The sequence below is a fragment of the Medicago truncatula genome, chromosome 8 (genome assembly GCF_003473485.1).
Source record: "Medicago truncatula cultivar Jemalong A17 chromosome 8, MtrunA17r5.0-ANR, whole genome shotgun sequence".
NCBI lineage: Eukaryota > Viridiplantae > Streptophyta > Magnoliopsida > Fabales > Fabaceae > Medicago > Medicago truncatula.
This window is the reverse complement of record NC_053049.1, coordinates 27058566-27076972: the sequence shown is the minus strand read 5'-3', so window position 1 is coordinate 27076972 and position 18407 is coordinate 27058566. Positions and strand designations below refer to the sequence as shown.

Here is an 18407-nt window from a genome sequence, read left to right as displayed (position 1 = left end):
TAGGGTAAAAATCAAACAGATTGATTTATTTCTTGGCGAGACTGTTTGTAATAGCTTTCCTTATATGACATTGATTCTTTAGTTGAAACTTGAATTGGATTAGTTTTTACCGGTGAAGCCTGGATACTAGATACGATACTGCACCGATACGTTGATACGGGAAAATTTCAAAAATCAAGATACGATACGGCTGTGATACGTTAATAAAAAAATTATATAATTAAATGTATAATATAATTATAACCTTTTTTTAATATGCAAATATATTAACAAACACAAGAAACTAGACTCGTAGCACATTAACATAAATATAAATAATATTGACGATTAAGAGAGTGGTGATTAGTCAATTACATATGCAAAATATACCAAAAAGAGCACCATCAGTGTTATATCAATGCTACACTATATCCAAAAAGAACATTGATAATGCTATACTATATTGATCCAAAAAAGAAACACTATATCCAAAGTGGAAGGCGACCATTTTGGAAAGAAAAAAAAGTTGAAACCCTAATTTTTTAAAAAGGGGAAGATGAAATTGTTTATGTGGTATGGTGTGGGTCGTACTGGCACCAAAAAAAAAAAAAGGAAATATATATATATATATATATATATATATATATTATAGTAATATAATATTTTTATTCTTATGTTTTTTTTCTTATTTTTTACAAAAAAAATAGTACAGAAATCAAAATAATATAAAAAAACACAAGTATCCGTGCGTATCGGAAAATTATTTTCTTAAAAAATAAAATTTAATATTTGGATACTCTCCCGATACGTATCAGGAAGTATCGGGCAGGTATCGGTGCAGGATACGCAGGAGATACGGTATGTCATCCATTTTGAAGTATTGGGGCTTCACAAGTTTTCACCCATTCCATATCTGGTTCACATAAAGAGAATTTACTTTACTTTTTATATATTAAGGAATTTCACATGAATAGAAGGCAAACAAACAACAAGCTACGTCGCTAGAATTTTTTGGATGATAAAATCAATCATTGTAAACACAACATTCCTGGACCTAGGAGATATGACATTGTTGTGCATGACCCTTTGAACTTTGTGTGGATGGTCAACAACCTCTGGTGCTAGGAAGCCAAAAATGTCAAAAGAAAATGGTATAAAAACATGTTGATTGTGAGAACACACTTTCTCATATTTCACCACTTTGCTTGACACAACTTTTAGGGCTGTATGTCATACTGTAAAAACATCGACCCCTAATCCCACAAGTGGTGAAACTCCGGTCAAGTCCACACATGCATGTTTTCCTCCTACCCATCCGTACACCATAACATCTGCAGGCCTAAGTGACGATCTTCTATCTAGTGGGTCAGACAAGAAGTTCACATGCGCTTCCTTCTTCACTGATCCAAGAAGTCATCTATAACAAAGTCATGTTTGTACTTTTTTTTTTGGAAAGAAAGTCATGTCTATACTTAAATCCAAGAAGCTCCTTACAATGAACTACATGCTTCCCAAAAGTATCAAGGCACGCCTTACGATAAATATGGCACACCTCATCAATATGAAATAGTGGAATCATGAGGCGATATCTAAGGATATAGTACTATACTTCACTGGTGACATGTGCTGACTTAACCCATCAATATGGATAACTAGAAGAAAATCTTGAGCATGTGCTGCTTGCAAACACCCTAAATCCGCCTTATGTCTAGTGGTCATATCAAACTTAACTTCCATATCTTGAACACCTTTAATAAAAAGGGCACTCGCCAAAACATGTTGTGCTTTAGGAAGGACAATGTCCTCGCCAGTAAAGCTGCTAACGTCAAAATCTAGAATCGTACCACGAAGATCATCCAAAGCATTATCAAAATTCGACTCCATACCACACGTATCCCACTGTCTCTCAAAATGTGATATTGTAGCACCCAAAACTATGTTCTGGAAGCCACAACAGTGTATGACGAAGCAACTATTGTTGAGTACAAACCCAACGCCCCAAACCTAATAGGTAAATAAGCCATTCTCCATTGAAGCTCCACAAAGAAAGGACCTCCACCAACCACAATGTTCTCAACTGCTCCACGTAGCTCTTTATCAAACAACATAGTCGCCTCCTCCGTGTGAATATGTTGGCACATCCTTAGACAAAAGAAAAGTTTGACGATATCTATCCTCGCCCTCTACCCCACCATCCGTCATCTTCCTCCCCCTCTCGGTCTGTCTCTAACCTCTGTCATTTTCTTTATTCCTTTCTTAGATCTCAGTTCTCACCTCTCTCCACGACCCTCCGTCGCCACCACCATTGTCATTGCCCTCACATCTCGTTACAGAAATTGTTGCACATTGTCCTCACATCAAAACCACGAAACGCCCCTCCGTCCATCACCATCGTCACAAGCCAAACAAATATGAAAACCGCTGACACAAAGATGATAGAGAGAATTTAGAGAGGAGAGATAGAAGCTTTCTCACAACCATCGTCTTTGACCTTCAATCCCTTCAAATTTGAGCATGTTGTTGTCACCAATGTCGCTGGAATATCCAAGGTGATGAGTCAAAGTTGAGTGAGGGGAGTGAACAAGAAGTTGCAGAGAATAAAGATAGACACCGGAGAGACAACGAAGACGACACCGATATCAGATCTTGGTGGTCGTAGGTAAGATGTCATAAATAAGAGAGAGATCTAAGGTAGATGGGGACGCAACAGAGAAGAAAGAGAGACATTGATAAGTAAAAAAACAAAAAAAAGGCAGTGTTTTTTTTAAAAAAAAACGAGCTAGTGCTTTTGGAATATTTTATGTTTATGTGTCACATGTGGGAGCGTGGAAGTGTGTATAATAGTGGTATGCCACATATGGTTGTTAGTGCATCACCACTTTAATAAAAACCATAACAACATTTTCACTCCCCTCCCTCCGTTCTCTTCCCCCCAACCTCCTTTATCTCCCTTCTCTTCATATTCTCTCTATCTATCTCCTAGTCTCGTCTCTTTCTCACTCACCCTCAAGCCTCTTCCACTCCCTTTCTCATCAATTATATTTACTCTCATTAAGGAATAATGTAGTAAATTTCACCTTATTTAGGTGTCCATTGTTCAACAAACATCTTGCATGATAAAAAGTTGTCCATACTTTAAAAGTTTGGCATGTATTTACCTTTTGCGATTCAAACGAACTCATGAGAGTATTCTTATTCAAAGTGTATCAGATGTTAAGGTCCTGATCGGTAAGACATAAATTTAAGCTTATAACTCATAGATTGTAAGATTGTATGATTAAAAAATATTTGTTTGGTAACTGTTATTTTTAAACGAGATTATAACTTCTTTTTATGAGCTTATATGAGCTTATGATAATCTAATTCAAGTAGCTTATAGCTTGTAACTTTTTATCTTGATTTTACCCTTGCAATCGTATTTGAAAAAAATATTAATTAACTGACCTTTTTTTTATGTCATTTCATAATTACAAGTGACTTTAACCGCTAATTTTACCAAACACTACGAATTCAACAAACTAGTTTATCTATTATCATTTAGCTTACAAGTCCTCCACTCAAACTCATCCTCTATATGCTAGTTTATCAAACAAAGCTTAAATGTAAAAAATATATGATATTTATATAAGTATTTTATAACAACTTTCTGATAATCTTATTGTATTTTTACTTTCTTTCCCCCTCTTTTCTCTTTATTCCTTTTGTCTCAAAAGAAGAAAAAAATAAATAGTTATCCTAAAACCAATTGATCAAATATCCTCACTCAAATATAAATATCTCTTTCAGACTCAAAGTAGAGGTGTCAAATGGGCTGGCCCGATCTAACTCGGCTCGAGTGGGCCAACTACATAAATGGGCCAGCCTGGCCCGACCCATTTATAATTGGGCCACATATTCTTGAGCCCAACCTGGCCTGTGTGGGGCATGGGCCAGCCCGGTCAGGCCCATTTTAGTTTTCTTTTTTAAAATAATTCACTATTTATATGTATTTTTTATATATTAGTTTTTTTTAGGGGATTTTTTATATATTAGTTACTCACAACTATCTTTTTTCTAAATATGATTGGATATACATAGAAGTGTACATTAACATTGAATATTAATTAAAGTCTAGATTATTCCTTCGACTGAATCAAATTCATAATCTATAAACTTTAAAATTTTAAAACTTTGTGGTAAATTCATTCATTTTTATTAAGTTTACTTATTTAAATAATTTTTATTAATAAATTTTAAATTAGTTGATTATTTTTTTAAAAAGTATAGTGTTTTTAACAAAAAAACAAATGAAAATATTAATAATGGGCCGACCCAAAATCCAATGGGTCAGTCCGGCCCATCCCAATCTTTATATGGGCAAAAAAAGCCTGAGTGCATTTTGGGCCAGTTTTTTAGACCCGACCCAAATATATGGGCTAATGGGCTGACTCATTAGCCCGACCCATTTTTGACAGCTCTAATTAAGATGTGTGTTATTTGAACAATTATTTGTAAGACAATTTATATGACAATCATAAATTTACAAAAAAATTAAAGATATTAACACAAAAACCAAAACAATAAAGAGATAATAAAAATATAAAACGATCCTGATAAATTTACAAAGAAAAACAAATGTATTGACACAAAAAAATTATAACAATAGTGATATAATACAAGCATAAATAAGTATGAGAGTGAAAAATTATCACAAAAATTGTGATAAAATTATTGTGCAAATATCATATTTTCTTCCTATATTTATTTTGTCCCATGATAATCGTTTATATTTTCTTTCAAAAATCTCCCATGATATTAATTATTGATTGTTCCCATGTCGGCACATGTACATTCACATTGACAAGGACAACCCCTATAAATATCCATTTCTTTCCAACAAAAAAAACCATCCATCCATTTTTTATTCAATGAAAACATCATTTTTTTTTTTTTCCAACAAATTCAACAGTAACTTTACTTTAAAAAGAAGTAAAGATATCCCATCTCATAAATCCCAAGAACAAAAGAAAAATCATTAAAATAACAAAATAATAATCAAACATTTTCAATTATTTTTCTTGTCCACAACTATTCACACACAACACAACACAACACAAGTTGGTACTTCTTAGAAGCTAATACTAAGAAGCAAAAGGTGTCTTTTTATGTTGTTTTTGTAACATCTTCCTTGCAAAAGGAACCATCACCACGACCACCATATCATGAGCATCTCCACCACTGTTTTCTCTGAACCACTCTTCAATTTCAAACTCTCTCACTACCACAGATTAGCTACCATTAACCGTTTCAAGCCAAATTCTTCACACTCTCTCTCTTCCACTTCCAATATTATTAACTATGGTTCTTCTTGTTCTTGGACATTGAAGCCACCGCATAAGTTTCTCTCTCCAAAATTTGTAACTTTTGCTACAAATACTGATACCCTTCAACAGATTCAATCTTCTGATGATGTCATTTTCAGTCAGACTCATCCCATCAACAGAATTCAACTGGTATATATATGTATATATCACCTTTTTGGATTGGAACATTGTTTTTGGTTTGTAGAGAAAGTTTTGGAAATACCCATATGAAAAAAATTATGATTTTTATAGTGGAAATAATAAAAATGTTGGATTTTTTTTTTTTTTTGACAAAAATGGGTTTTGGAATTTTTATTTTGTATAAATGTGGTATAAAAGTTTGGATCAGCTTGATTGTTGTTGTTGTTTTTATATTATTTATTTACTTTTTGGGTTATCACGTTTTTCTTTACTTTTTCTGAGACTTTTAATGTTTCAAATAATTTCATGCTTGTACTTCAAATCTCCATAAAAGAAACATTAAATGCAAAGAGCTTTTTTTAAACAGGATTTTGTTCATTACTTGTTTTCCCTTTACAAGTAGATAGAAACTTTGGTGTTTGGCATTGATGGAATTTCGTGTCTTACTTGAAATGTAATCTGCAGGTGGAGGGAAAGGTGTTTATAAGATTAGATCAAGGGAATGATTTGAAGAATTCGGAGCTTATAGTTGGATGCAATCTACCAGGAAAATGGATTCTTCATTGGGGAGTTTCTGGTGTGGATGATATTAAAAGGTACAACATGTTAAATAAGGTGTTTGAATTCAATAGTTATCAAATCGAGATTCATTGAATCGGAAGAACTATTTTTTAAATCGTGAATCGAATCTTATTATGAATCCTAAGATACATTCCTAATAAAAATGTCATTTTTTTTAGTAAAAACATGTGACATTGCTGGATTATAAGCTGATATATCATATGTAAACCTCACAATAATTAAACATTCAAGTCATAAGTCAAATGACAGAAGAAAAACGGTTGACTTCACAAAGTTGACAAAAAAAATTGCTGGGTCACTAAGTTTAGGTAATGATTCATTAGAATGAATTGAGATTCATTAAAGTGAATCGAGATTCATCATAATGAATGGGATTCAAGATGATCGATATTAATTTGTAATAGCATCAACACTAGGGATTTGTATCGAATTGAGAATCGAGATACAAAGATCTAAATCAGAATGATCCAATGAAGATGCTTACAGTGTAAATCTTGATTGTGCAGTGAATGGAATCAACCACCCCGTGATATGATACCTCCAGGATCTATTCCTGTAAAGGTAGACAATAGTTTCATGACTTATCATGATCTCAAATTTGATACATGTTGATTTTTTTCATGTAGAATGTTTGAGTATGAAGTGAAAATTTCAGGACCATGCAATAGAGACACCTTTGAAGAAATCATCAACATCACCGGAAGGAGATACTTTTTATGAAGTCAGGATCAGTTTTAAGCCTAGCGATGAGATTTCAGCGATTAATTTTGTTCTCAAGGTTTATGTCTATACAGTTAGCAATTGGATATGGTTGATCTAAGAATCTTTAGTTTTAACAAAAAAAATTCATTTTTTTTCCCTCCATTCAAATTTGGGTGCTTTTGTCGACGCAGGACGAGGAGACTGGTGCTTCGTATCAACACAAAGGAAGAAACTTCAAAGTTCCTCTGGTAAACTATCTTAAGGAGGATGCTAATTTAATTGGACCTAAAACAGGCTTTAGTTTATCCCAAGGTGATTTTGAAATCACTGCATTATTTTTGCTTCTGCAGTAAACTCTATTCTGTGTCGAACGCTTAAATTTGCCCTATATCACAGTTTTATTTTCTTTTATGGTATGAAATCAATCGTAGTCCTATGATACATTCTATCTCATAGTTCCAATTGTTTCGATTTCAAGTTCTGTAGAAGAGTAACGTTTACATAAGATATTTACAAGTAACAAACAAAAGAGTGAACTGCCATTAAAAACTAGTGCAGGAAAGAAAAGGGGAGAAAGAAGAAAATGTAGTGAAAACATTTGATATTGCAATATTTCGATTTGAAAAATAACAATATGGTTGATCTCTATTTGTCAGAAGAAAGAAATTTGCTAGGATCCTGACATTAATTCGAATTTTAATCTTTGTGTTGATAAAAGCTTGGAATAGTGAACCATTTGTCTTCTCAATTTTCAAAAGATCATTAATCAAGCTTATAAGTCAGTAACACTCTTTTTTCCTTTTAATCAATTTATTTAATCCTTTCAGCTTTGTCCTCACAACATTTTCTTAATGAGCTAGAACTGACTTACATTTCACGGTTTTTCCTCACTCATAGGAGACATAGGACAGATGTCTAACGTTATCCTGGATTCGGAAGCAACCAATGACAAAGTTCAAGATAGCAGCAGTGAATCGGAAAGTCCAAAAAAGGAAAATAGTCAAGTAGAAGGTTTCAATGTAGAACTGCCTTTAACCAAGGAAGTTACTGTCAATAACTCTATCAGTGTCTCCGTTAGGAAATGCTCCGAAACAGCTAAAAATATTTTGGATTTAGAAACGGATATACCAGGTAATATTTTCCTTCATTGGGGAGTTTGTAGAGATGATTTAAGAAGTTGGGAAGCTCCACCTGCTCCTCATCCACCACAAACTGTAGCATATAAAGACACAGTTTTGCGAACTCAATTAAAGGTAGTGGTCCGTTTTTTCGTTTTCTATATTTTAGCACTTTTCAACTCTATTGTTTCATCGGTGATGTTACTATACTTCCATAAGATTCTAGACCTGATTCTTCCGTACTTATTTAAATCGTATAATATGGTATTTTACCTTCTATCTTTCTCTTTTATATTAATGCACTTGTTCTTTAAATACTGATGTAATATAAGCTATTATGTGTTATAAATTATAATATATGCAAAATCTCTCTTAACATTTAATTGTATTTATTCCCCCCAAAAAAATAAAGATAAATTTGATTGTATTTTTAGTAATTTAGAATATTTTAAATTATATATTAAGATTGGTTCCTGTATTGCTTCGTGTTCTTTGACATATTTGCTTGTTCATTCTGTTATGTAGCCAAAAGGAAGTGGAGAGGGAAGTTCAGCACAAATCTCTTTGGGAGAAGAATTTTCAGGATTTCTTTTTCTTCTTAAGATAAATGAAAATTCATGGTTAAATAACAAGGGAATTGATTTCTACGTCCCTCTCTCAACTTCCGGTAGCTTAGTTATTGGCAACAGAGAGGATCAATCGAAAGTTGTAAAGAGTGAAGAGGCAGGCGAAAACGAAAACTCTGAATTTACCAATGAAATAATCAATGAAATAAGGCATTTGGTTACTGGCATTTCATCTGTGAAGAGACGAAAAACGAAATCCAAAGAAGCTCAAGAAACCATTCTTCAAGAAATTGAAAGACTGGCCGCTGAAGCCTATAGTATCTTCAGAACCTCTGTTCCAACTTTCTCCGAGGAAGCTATTGTGGAATCCGAGGTTGTTTTGGATTCCGAATCACCTGAGTTGCCTCCGAAAATCATGTCCGGAACAGGCACAGGGTATGAAATTGTATGCCAAGGATTTAATTGGGAGTCTAATAAATCTGGAAGATGGTACATGGAGCTTAAAGAGAAAGCTAAAGAACTAGCATCTCTTGGCTTCACTGTGATTTGGTTACCGCCACCTACAGACTCTGTTTCACCCGAAGGATACATGCCAAGGGATTTATATAATTTAAATTCTAGGTACTTGATTAAAATCCCTTAAAGATCTAATTATTTCATAGTTGTTTATGTCTATGAAGCACGGACACAAACACGAACACTGACAGATATGTCGACACCGGAAATAATTTTAAAAAAGTAGAATAATTGAATGTAATCACATATGTCGTGTCCCTGTCCGACAACGATATGTCTTGGACACTGGACACGGCTTCAATGTGAAGTGTCAGTGCTGCATATGTCACTTCTCTTCAAATATTTAGATACAAGACCACGTGTTAGGCAAATTGCTTAGACCCGATAGTATATGCTATATGCTAAACTTTCCAATGTTATTATCATTGATTCACTTGAGTAGCATGCAATGTTCTATCATGTGGTGATTTATAAGAGAGTAGGATGTAAGATAAATCATACATTTTTGCAAATAGGAAATTTTGATATTAACAGTTATTTTATATCCCAGGTATGGTACCATTGATGAACTGAAGGACGTGGTGAAAGAATTCCATAAAGTTGGAATCAAAGTTCTAGGAGATGCTGTTTTGAATCACCGTTGTGCCGAGCATCAGAATAAGAATGGTATTTGGAACATATTTGGAGGTCGTCTCAACTGGGATGATCGTGCAGTTGTAGCTGATGATCCACATTTTCAGGTTTGTTTGCGAGAGTTTTTGATGTGTACTTTGCTCTTTACTCTGCCTTTTCTATATCGTCAGCAACATGTTTAGTTCCTTTTTGTGGTTGAAGATCCATGGATTTTGGTTATACACTTGTACTTTTCCCCCGCTCCAGTGACTGAGAACCTTTGATACTTTATGTGAAAACTCGTCACATAAGGAAAGAAGATATATTGTGTCTTAATTCTTTGTTTCCCTAGTAAATAAAGTGGATTACATTTGAAAGCTATTTATTGAAATTGAATTGTAACAATTTTTTTATTTATATCTTCTTTATTGCCTAGCATATCATTCTATGTTGTTAAACTACTTGTGATTGAAATTGAAGTCTTCATGAACACCACATTTACTTCAGGACGAACAAAATCTGACAAATATCAAAGCAAATGGAAGTTCGTTTTGTTTGTAGCTTATGTAATATGCTACTTCTGTCTTTCTAGGTAAATCTGATATATATTGGTAATTGAATATTCTTTCTTCTATACAGGGGAGGGGCAACAAGAGTAGTGGAGATAGTTTCCATGCGGCTCCAAACATTGATCATTCACAGGACTTTGTGAGAAACGATATTAAAGAATGGTTATGCTGGTTAAGGTTTATATTCCAACTTCTCATTTTCATTAGTCCAAAACGTTGTGTCAATGGAAATTATAATCAATCAGTTCGTATATTTTATTCATATTTTGTTTAGCCATGGTTTAATGGAAATGTTGGAGAATTGAGATGGTATCTGGTAGCAGTAGGGACACCTTTATAGCACCCTCTCTCTATCTTTTTTTCAGGTGCCTTTCCTGTCCTCGCTGTGTTTTACACCTCACTAACTCTGTATTATGTCTAGATTGGCTAGCGCTTGACATAATGCTATCATCAGAGCCTCCACACATTGCCTCAAGCTCCTAAGCTTTGTCAACCGTTTCTACGGATGTCTCCTCTTATTTCCAGATTGTGTAACCAGTCCCCAGAATCTGTCTAACCATCCTTTCTTATGAACATATGGATCATATTCCTTTCACGTAGACAAATCAAACATACATTGTCCAGGACTCTCACCAGCCCCATCTTTGTCTCAGGAACGGTCTGGTCGTGTCTCCAATCCCAGATGCTATCTGATGGGAACCCTGAATTCAGAAGCTGAAATTAAGTAAAGAAAAACTGTAGAAAAGAAAAACCCTCTCTCTCCAGTCAGAGAAAGAGGAAACCCTCTCTCTCTCTCTCAATCTTAATCATGCATAAGCTTCATGTTGAGGAAGTGTTAGAATGCCTACACAGTGTTTTCATTGTATCATAAAATATTTTAGATGATACCTTTGGAGATTTAACTGTCTTCTGTTTCAACCTATGCACATCAATGAATATTATTTTGTAATAGAAGAGTATTACAAATTACAAGAGTTGTATCTTTTTCTAATTCTGTGTCATTTTCAGGGAAGAAATTGGATATGATGGATGGAGGCTTGACTTTGTAAGAGGATTTTGGGGTGGTTATGTAAAGGACTACATGGATGCAACCAAACCATATTTTTCCGTGGGAGAGTACTGGGATTCTCTCAGTTATACATATGGTGAGATGGATCATAATCAAGATGCACACAGGCAGAGGATCGTTGACTGGATCAGTGCTGCTGGTGGTACTGCAGGTGCATTTGATGTTACAACCAAAGGGATTCTTCACTCTGTGAGTACTCAACTTGACGGTTTCAATAATTTCTCTTCAAACTTACTCTTCAATCCTGTGGAATTCTTCGAATAGTGTATAGCACTTTTTCGAAACGATAATTTGACAAAGCAACGTGTTTTCAGATATACTAGTTTCACCAGCTTAGTGGAATTTGTTTACAATCTTTTTGTAGCAAGACAACAATCTACTATGTTTCTTGAGCTTTTGTTTTTTCCCCAATAACAGTGAAGTTACAATGACGATGCTTCTAGTGAAAGAATTGGATTTGGTGCAGTCACAAATTTCATGTATTCACACAGTCAGCACATTAGTGATGGTTGGATCGTGATTAGACTGTCATGAGTTCAAATCCTATATGGAACAATTGTAAAATGATCATTAGTGCTAACCTTTATTAATAATAATAATTTCAAATTTGTTTTTAAACTGAAACTCACCGCACCTCTCTAAGGATACTTAAAAATGAGCAGACAGAAGTTTACGCTGTTACCATTTTTGCTTTTTACTAGACAAGTCTGTTTATTTTGCAACTGACTAGATGACATTTCATTTGAATTTGGCTCCTTTGTAGGCGTTGGAAAGATGTGAGTATTGGCGCTTGTCGGATCAGCAGGGAAAACCCCCTGGTGTTATGGGATGGTGGCCGTCTCGTGCCGTTACTTTTATAGAAAACCATGACACTGGTTCTACACAGGTTTGGTCTTCCCCTTTCAAAAATAGATTAGTAATTTTGATTGAAATAATTTATTTTGATTGACCATGCTTCACCTTTGGTTTTGAACAATGCCACAAGTAAAACTCGAGATTCTGATTTGGCAGGTTCTTCTAAATTTCTTAGACCATTTTTGTAGATTTATAATATGTACATGTAAATCCATTATAGTGTAATTATAAACATTTTCAATAGTTTTTTGTTTATATATAGTTGAAAGGGCTTATGTCTTTATTCACTCTTATAAGAGTTCATTGGATAAGCATAATATGATAAAGCGAAATTTAGAATTAAAACCATTTAAATACTGTTTTGATGCGCTAACTATCATAAAATTTCTTTTGTATTTTCTTTTGAAGGGTCACTGGAGATTTCCCCACGAAAAAGAAATGCAAGGATATGCCTATACTCTTACACACCCAGGAACTCCATCAGTGTTCTTTGACCACATTTTTTCTCACTATAAAACTGAAATAGGGGCACTTCTCTCTATTCGGAAACGAAACGGGATCAACTGCAGAAGCACAGTGAGTCAGGATTTTTCTATTATATACCACTTAGTAGTGTTTATGTGGATATTTTCTGGGTGGATGATTATAAACTTCTTCTATGCATGTTAATGCGATAGAAACTGAATCAAAACTGAAATATCTCTTTAATTTAATGGTTTGGCCGCAGCTTTGTTTTTGATGCGGGAGTTAAAACACGAAAAACATAAAAGTCTGAAAAACATAAGATTTTTTTAAAACACGGGGCCTAATGTTTATTACACCAGTTGGACAAATAATGGCCATCTAATGTTTTGATGATTCTCATAATCAAACTCTGAAAATGTGCCTTAGATGGCCATTATTTGTCCAACTGGTGTAATGTATAAACATTGATATCATTGGTACACTTACTCACCTTTCTATTTTCATGTTCAAGGTTAAAATTACCAAATCAGAAAGGGACGTTTATGCTGCTATCATCGACGAAAAAGTTGCTATGAAGATCGGTCCTGGTCATTATGAACCACCTAGTGATTCCCAAAAATGGAAATCAGCTTGGGACGGAAGAGACTACAATATTTGGGAGCTGGAGGAATCATAATATATTTATTTTATATCTTATAATATGTATTTATTCCTTTAGAAAATCTTCTTGTATATCTCATTGTGGCAAGCTACAATTCAAGTGAGTTTGCTGCACATAAGCATCATTATAGAGAAGGTTGCAGAGGGTTCATTTCAGCTTAAGTCTGGCTCATCTGAAACTAGAAGCCTTCAAATCAATATTTGAAATTGAATTGTATCATATTTACTATGTTTACAATTCATATATTGTATTTAGATTATTGTGACAAAAAGTGTATTGAACAATTGGCACTTATACTACATAAAGCCATCAACTTTTGAAGTAATTGATGGGTCCACATCTAAGAATTGATATACTGTTTGAGGGAATGTTATTGGTGGATTTTACTTAGAAATTATATACCTAATGTCTTAAAGATTTTACGTGAAGATGTAGTTGTAACCTAGGGATTATGTTTAGATGTAGTCGTAATTTTGAGTTTAAATATCTTGAATAATATATTGGAAAAAATTATGAAAATTTGATATTTTGAAAATACTCATCGAGACGAATCTAATGACATCTTATATGATATTATTTATCTTTGTATATTAGTAGAAAAATATGGTCAAAGTAAATTAGGTCAAAATTGCACATTTTCAAACAGATCATTTATTGAGGGACGGAGGAAGTAATTTTTTACATTTAAGTGTGTGTGCCCAAATAAATTTGATTTGGGTTTGTGCCCACGTAATAATTGCTCTTCTCGAGACATGTTTGGATAAGAAAAAAAAAATCTCCCATTGAATTTTAGCATGTGACTATGCATTACAAATTAAAGTTCCTTGTCCCTAGGAGGAGCAACCATTTTATTTCCATGTAAAATTTGGCAAATAACAACTTCCTTTTTTAGATTTAGATGCTAAAAATGAACACCTATTTTTTTTATGGCTATGACAAGGTCAAAGTAAATCCACCACAAGTTCTGACCTAAAAAATGTTCATGGTCAAAGATAAGTAACCCGTTTATCTAGCCTAATGTTTCTTCATCATAGTCCATAATTGGATTTCAATTTTGGTATATAAATACCTATGCAACAATGAAAACATAATCAGGGACCAGATATCATTAATCATAAAGTTTCCCTAACAACAAGTGTTCTTTCTTTTCATTTTGTTGGCCTTGGGGTTATAACTTCATATGATTTGAAGTCCAAACCCCTTTTTTTGGTCAACATAAAAAAAAAAAAAAAAGCAATAAAAAAAATGGCAAGATCACTTGACATTATTCTTTTTGTGCTTTGTTTGGCAATTCTCACCCCTACATTGAATGCCAATAAATTAGAGAATAATGAGTATTGGACAGAACAAAGACCTGAGTTTGATTCATATTGGCAAGAAAGGGCTAAGGTTGCAAAACAAGAGAATAAAGCTGCTTATTTTAAAGATCCTTATGCTATCTCTGGAAACTTTACTGCTTCTATTTCTGAGTAAGCAAGCATTTTGCTATTTACATCTTATCCTATCATATTTATAACACATTTAATTTTTCATAAGGTAAAAATAGTGCATGTTTTGGTTTGACATAAAAATGATGCAGTGTTTTATTAGCAAGCTTGTGAGCATTTTGCTATTTAAGATCTTACCCTATCATATTCTTGACACATTCAATTTTATAAGATAAAAATAGATTCTTGACACATTCAATTTTAAGATCTTATCCTATCATATTTTAGATTCTGTCTAGATGCATCGTTTTCGATTAGACGGTGCATCCGAAGAAAACCATATGTTTTTTTTTTCTGTCCGAAATGGTGCATTCGGGGATAATCAGATTTTTACAAATTGTTGGGGGGATAAATGTATCTCTCAATTAATTTGGATATGTTTCAGTGTTTCTATTAGCGAGATAGCGAGCATTTTGCTAATTACAATTTACACCATATCATATTCATAACATATTCAATTTCATAAGATCGACATCGAGTAAACAATTCCATGCACATATATCATTCTTTTACAAAAAATGCAATTCACTCTTACAATTTATTAAGAGTGAATTGCACAAAATGTATAAAATCTATCTATAGTATAAGATAAACTAAAATGTGATTTTTTCGACAAACAGAATCATAGCCGTAAAGGAGAAAGGAAGGAACTTGGGAGGACTTAAAGATGATGGAACATGCTTGGCCACAAATCCTATTGACAGATGCTGGAGGTGTGACCCAAATTGGGCTAACAACCGCCAAAAGCTAGCAGATTGTGTCCAAGGATTCGGAAGAAACACCCGCGGAGGTCAAGGCGGTCCAATCTATGTTGTCACCGATCCTTCTGATGACGATATGATGAACCCAAAACCCGGAACCCTCCGTTACGCGGTGACACGTAACGGTTCCCTTTGGATCACATTCGCTCGCAGCATGGCCATCACACTCCAACAAGAGCTTATTATGTCTGGTGACAAAACCATCGACGGCAGAGGCGTTGATGTTTACATTTCCAATGGTGCCGGTATCACCATTCAATTTGTTAAGAACGTTATCATCCATGGAATTAAAATTTACGACATTCAAGTCCGAGATGGTGGTATGATTAGAGATTCTGAGGCCCATTATGGTTTTAGAACAAAGAGTGATGGTGATGGTATTTCCATCTTTGGTGCTAGTAATGTTTGGATTGATCATGTTTCCATGAGAAATTGTACTGATGGTTTGATTGATGCTATAATGGGTTCCACTGCTATTACCATCTCTAACAGTCACTTCACTGACCACAATGAGGTGAGTGCATTATTCCTTCATTTTTCGCCATTTCAAGCTCGGTCCAATTCAATTTTGGCCGAGTGATAGTTTTTATCAGCCAAAATTAAATTGGACAGGGAGATTTCAAGTTCCCATTTTTTTTTTTTCACTAACACAAATTTAAAATCTCAAAAAATATTAAAATAACACAAATTTTAGTGTGTTTCTTTATTTAGTCCAATTCAATCTCGGTCGATAATATTTAATCGTTGGATCTAAGTTTGGAGATTTTTTGTTTGAGATCAAACGGAAATCTGCGGCAGGGTTAATTTTCCTAACTTTTGAGTATTTGTGATGCAATACAGGTGATGCTTTTTGGTGCTAGTAACGACTATAGCGAAGATAAAATCATGCAAATCACATTGGCATTCAACCACTTTGGAAAGAGATTAGTCCAAAGAATGCCAAGAGCAAGATTTGGTTTTGTTCATTGTGTTAACAATGACTACACTCATTGGGAAATGTATGCCATTGGTGGTAGCCAGAACCCTACCATTATTAGTGAGGGTAACAGATTTATTGGCCCTTATAACAAAATGCTCGGCAACGACCTAATCAATTCAAAAGAAATAACAAAGAGGGAATACACAGAGGAGAGCGAATGGAAAACCTGGCAATGGAGATCAATCAACGACGAATATATTAACGGAGCATTCTTCGTACAATCTGGACCAGAGCTAAAGGACAGACCATTTTCACAGAAAGACATGATTAAAGCTAAACCAGGAAGTTTCGTTGGAAGACTTACACGGTATTCTGGAAACCTACGATGCCGTGTTGGTGAACCTTGTTAGTTTTGGTCATTGCTATACAACGAAGACTTGGTAAAAGAGAAAAAGAAGAATGAAGAGCAATATGGAGTGTCCTAACATAGTTTCCTTAAAAGAATATTTCATTTCACTTCAATTTTCGTTTTGGTAGAGAGCTTACTCAAGAAATCTTTGTTTTCAATGCCACATACATGTACAAAAAACAGGAGTATTCAACATGAATTTTTTTCATTTGTTTTAGGCATATTGCCTTATTTTTCTCCAATGTTCTTTCCTTTTCTTTTCTAATTGTGTAGCATGTCATTAGGTTTGAGTTTTCGAGAGATTTATATTTAACATTCATTGGGTTTTGGTATAGTCCCCCCAATGGTTTTTTATTTTTATTTTTATATTTTTTATTCAATACATTGCGGAGTATTTACAAGTGATTCTTATTTTTTATTCAAATTTGATGCTTATAAACTCCTAGCTTATCTAAAGAAAAAATAGCATTATAGAAATAAAAAAATACAATATAAATCAGCATAGTATTGTAATTTTAAAGACATTATTATGAACAAAAAAAATAATGATCCTGTTCTCAAATGAAATGAACTAGATGCTACTATGGCATCCAAGAAATACAGGAACATGTATCTAAAATGTCAGGATATGCACATTAACTTGATTTAACCAGAGATCATTTTAAACATAGATCAAAGTTTTGAAAAATTAGGGCTTTAATTTTACAATGTCATTTGCTCCGATCAATTCATGCATTTAAATACTCCAATGAAGCTTGATTAATTGACTGAGTATACTTGCTCGTCTTTTTGCACAACAATCTCACCATCAAGGTTCGCAGAAGAAGCTTGATTTTCCAGTCTCTATCTTAATGCAGCTTACGAAGGAGACACTAGTATCACATGACGAGGATCATTACCTAGTTTCGGATAGCTATGGTCTATGGTGTCTTTTGTAGTTTTATTTTATATTTTGATATATATAATACATGGTTTGATGTATTTCTATTAGCCGCGTGTTTAAGTTTAAATTTTTCCATACTTTCCGCATAAAGAGATTTTAATGAAATGCAGTTACAACAAACTTTCTTCTCTCACTCTCTATTTTCATCCTCATTCACTAATTTCACCATTTTCACCATAGTTTTATTTATTCTATTTGATTGCTTAATTTCACCATTTTCACCCTAGTTTTATTCATTATATTTGATTGCTTGTAATGCAAGTTATGCATGTTGCGCTAACAATTAACATCAAGAGCTCTAAGTTCTAATTCAAGGAAACACGAGAATAATGAGGGGAACTATCTCTGAGAAACACGAGTGAAAGTGTGTGTGATTTAAGAATTTCTTGCAAAGTAATCATGAATACAAATGATGATTTCCATCAAATCAGTTGATTCTTGATGGGAGTAATTGGGAACGACGGAGCACATTGATGAAGTCCTTGTTTGAGCTCAAGAAGTGATCGAGATTGTCCAAAATAGCTATGAAGATTTGACTACAAATCCTACAGAGGTGCAAAGAGTACCGTTCAAAGATGCAAAGAAGAAAGATTGCAAGGCTATCTTCTATATTCAACATAATGTGGATACAAATCAATTTTAAATGGTTTCAAAGGTAACACGATCAAAGGTGTGATATCTTGGAGGATTATCATGATGGCAGTGAGAAAG

The 18407-nt window shown here is 33.9% G+C and overlaps 2 protein-coding genes across 2 annotated transcripts; both read left to right on the top strand.

Moving 5' to 3' along the window:
• Positions 1 to 5037: 5037 nt before the first annotated feature.
• Positions 5038 to 13530, top strand: LOC25502785 (alpha-amylase 3, chloroplastic). The gene is made up of 13 exons (XM_013590343.3): positions 5038 to 5471; positions 5928 to 6058; positions 6551 to 6605; positions 6700 to 6822; positions 6938 to 7058; positions 7644 to 7999; positions 8390 to 9051; positions 9497 to 9686; positions 10198 to 10304; positions 11136 to 11385; positions 11960 to 12082; positions 12460 to 12627; positions 13028 to 13530. The coding sequence occupies exons 1-13, from the start codon at positions 5181 to 5183 to the stop codon at positions 13190 to 13192; spliced, it is 2742 nt and encodes a 913-aa protein (XP_013445797.1). The 5' UTR covers positions 5038 to 5180; the 3' UTR covers positions 13193 to 13530.
• Positions 13531 to 14422: 892 nt separating this feature from the next.
• On the top strand, positions 14423 to 16928 carry LOC25502784 (pectate lyase). Its single transcript, XM_013590342.3, has 3 exons — positions 14423 to 14646; positions 15285 to 15939; positions 16266 to 16928. The coding sequence occupies exons 1-3, from the start codon at positions 14423 to 14425 to the stop codon at positions 16752 to 16754; spliced, it is 1368 nt and encodes a 455-aa protein (XP_013445796.1). The 3' UTR covers positions 16755 to 16928.
• The last annotated feature ends 1479 nt before the right edge of the window (positions 16929 to 18407 follow it).

Bases quoted from the DNA above. Each gene is read 5' to 3' on its own strand.
- LOC25502785 (XM_013590343.3), top strand. From the start codon at position 5,181: ATGAGCATCTCCACCACTGTTTTCTCTGAACCACTCTTCAATTTCAAA. The intron at 6,606-6,699 runs GTAGACAATAGT...TGAAAATTTCAG, and splicing joins CAGGATCTATTCCTGTAAAG to GACCATGCAATAGAGACACC. The intron at 6,823-6,937 runs GTTTATGTCTAT...TTGTCGACGCAG, and splicing joins CGATTAATTTTGTTCTCAAG to GACGAGGAGACTGGTGCTTC.
- LOC25502784 (XM_013590342.3), top strand. From the start codon at position 14,423: ATGGCAAGATCACTTGACATTATTCTTTTTGTGCTTTGTTTGGCAATT. The intron at 14,647-15,284 runs GTAAGCAAGCAT...TTCGACAAACAG, and splicing joins TTTACTGCTTCTATTTCTGA to AATCATAGCCGTAAAGGAGA. The intron at 15,940-16,265 runs GTGAGTGCATTA...GATGCAATACAG, and splicing joins ACTTCACTGACCACAATGAG to GTGATGCTTTTTGGTGCTAG.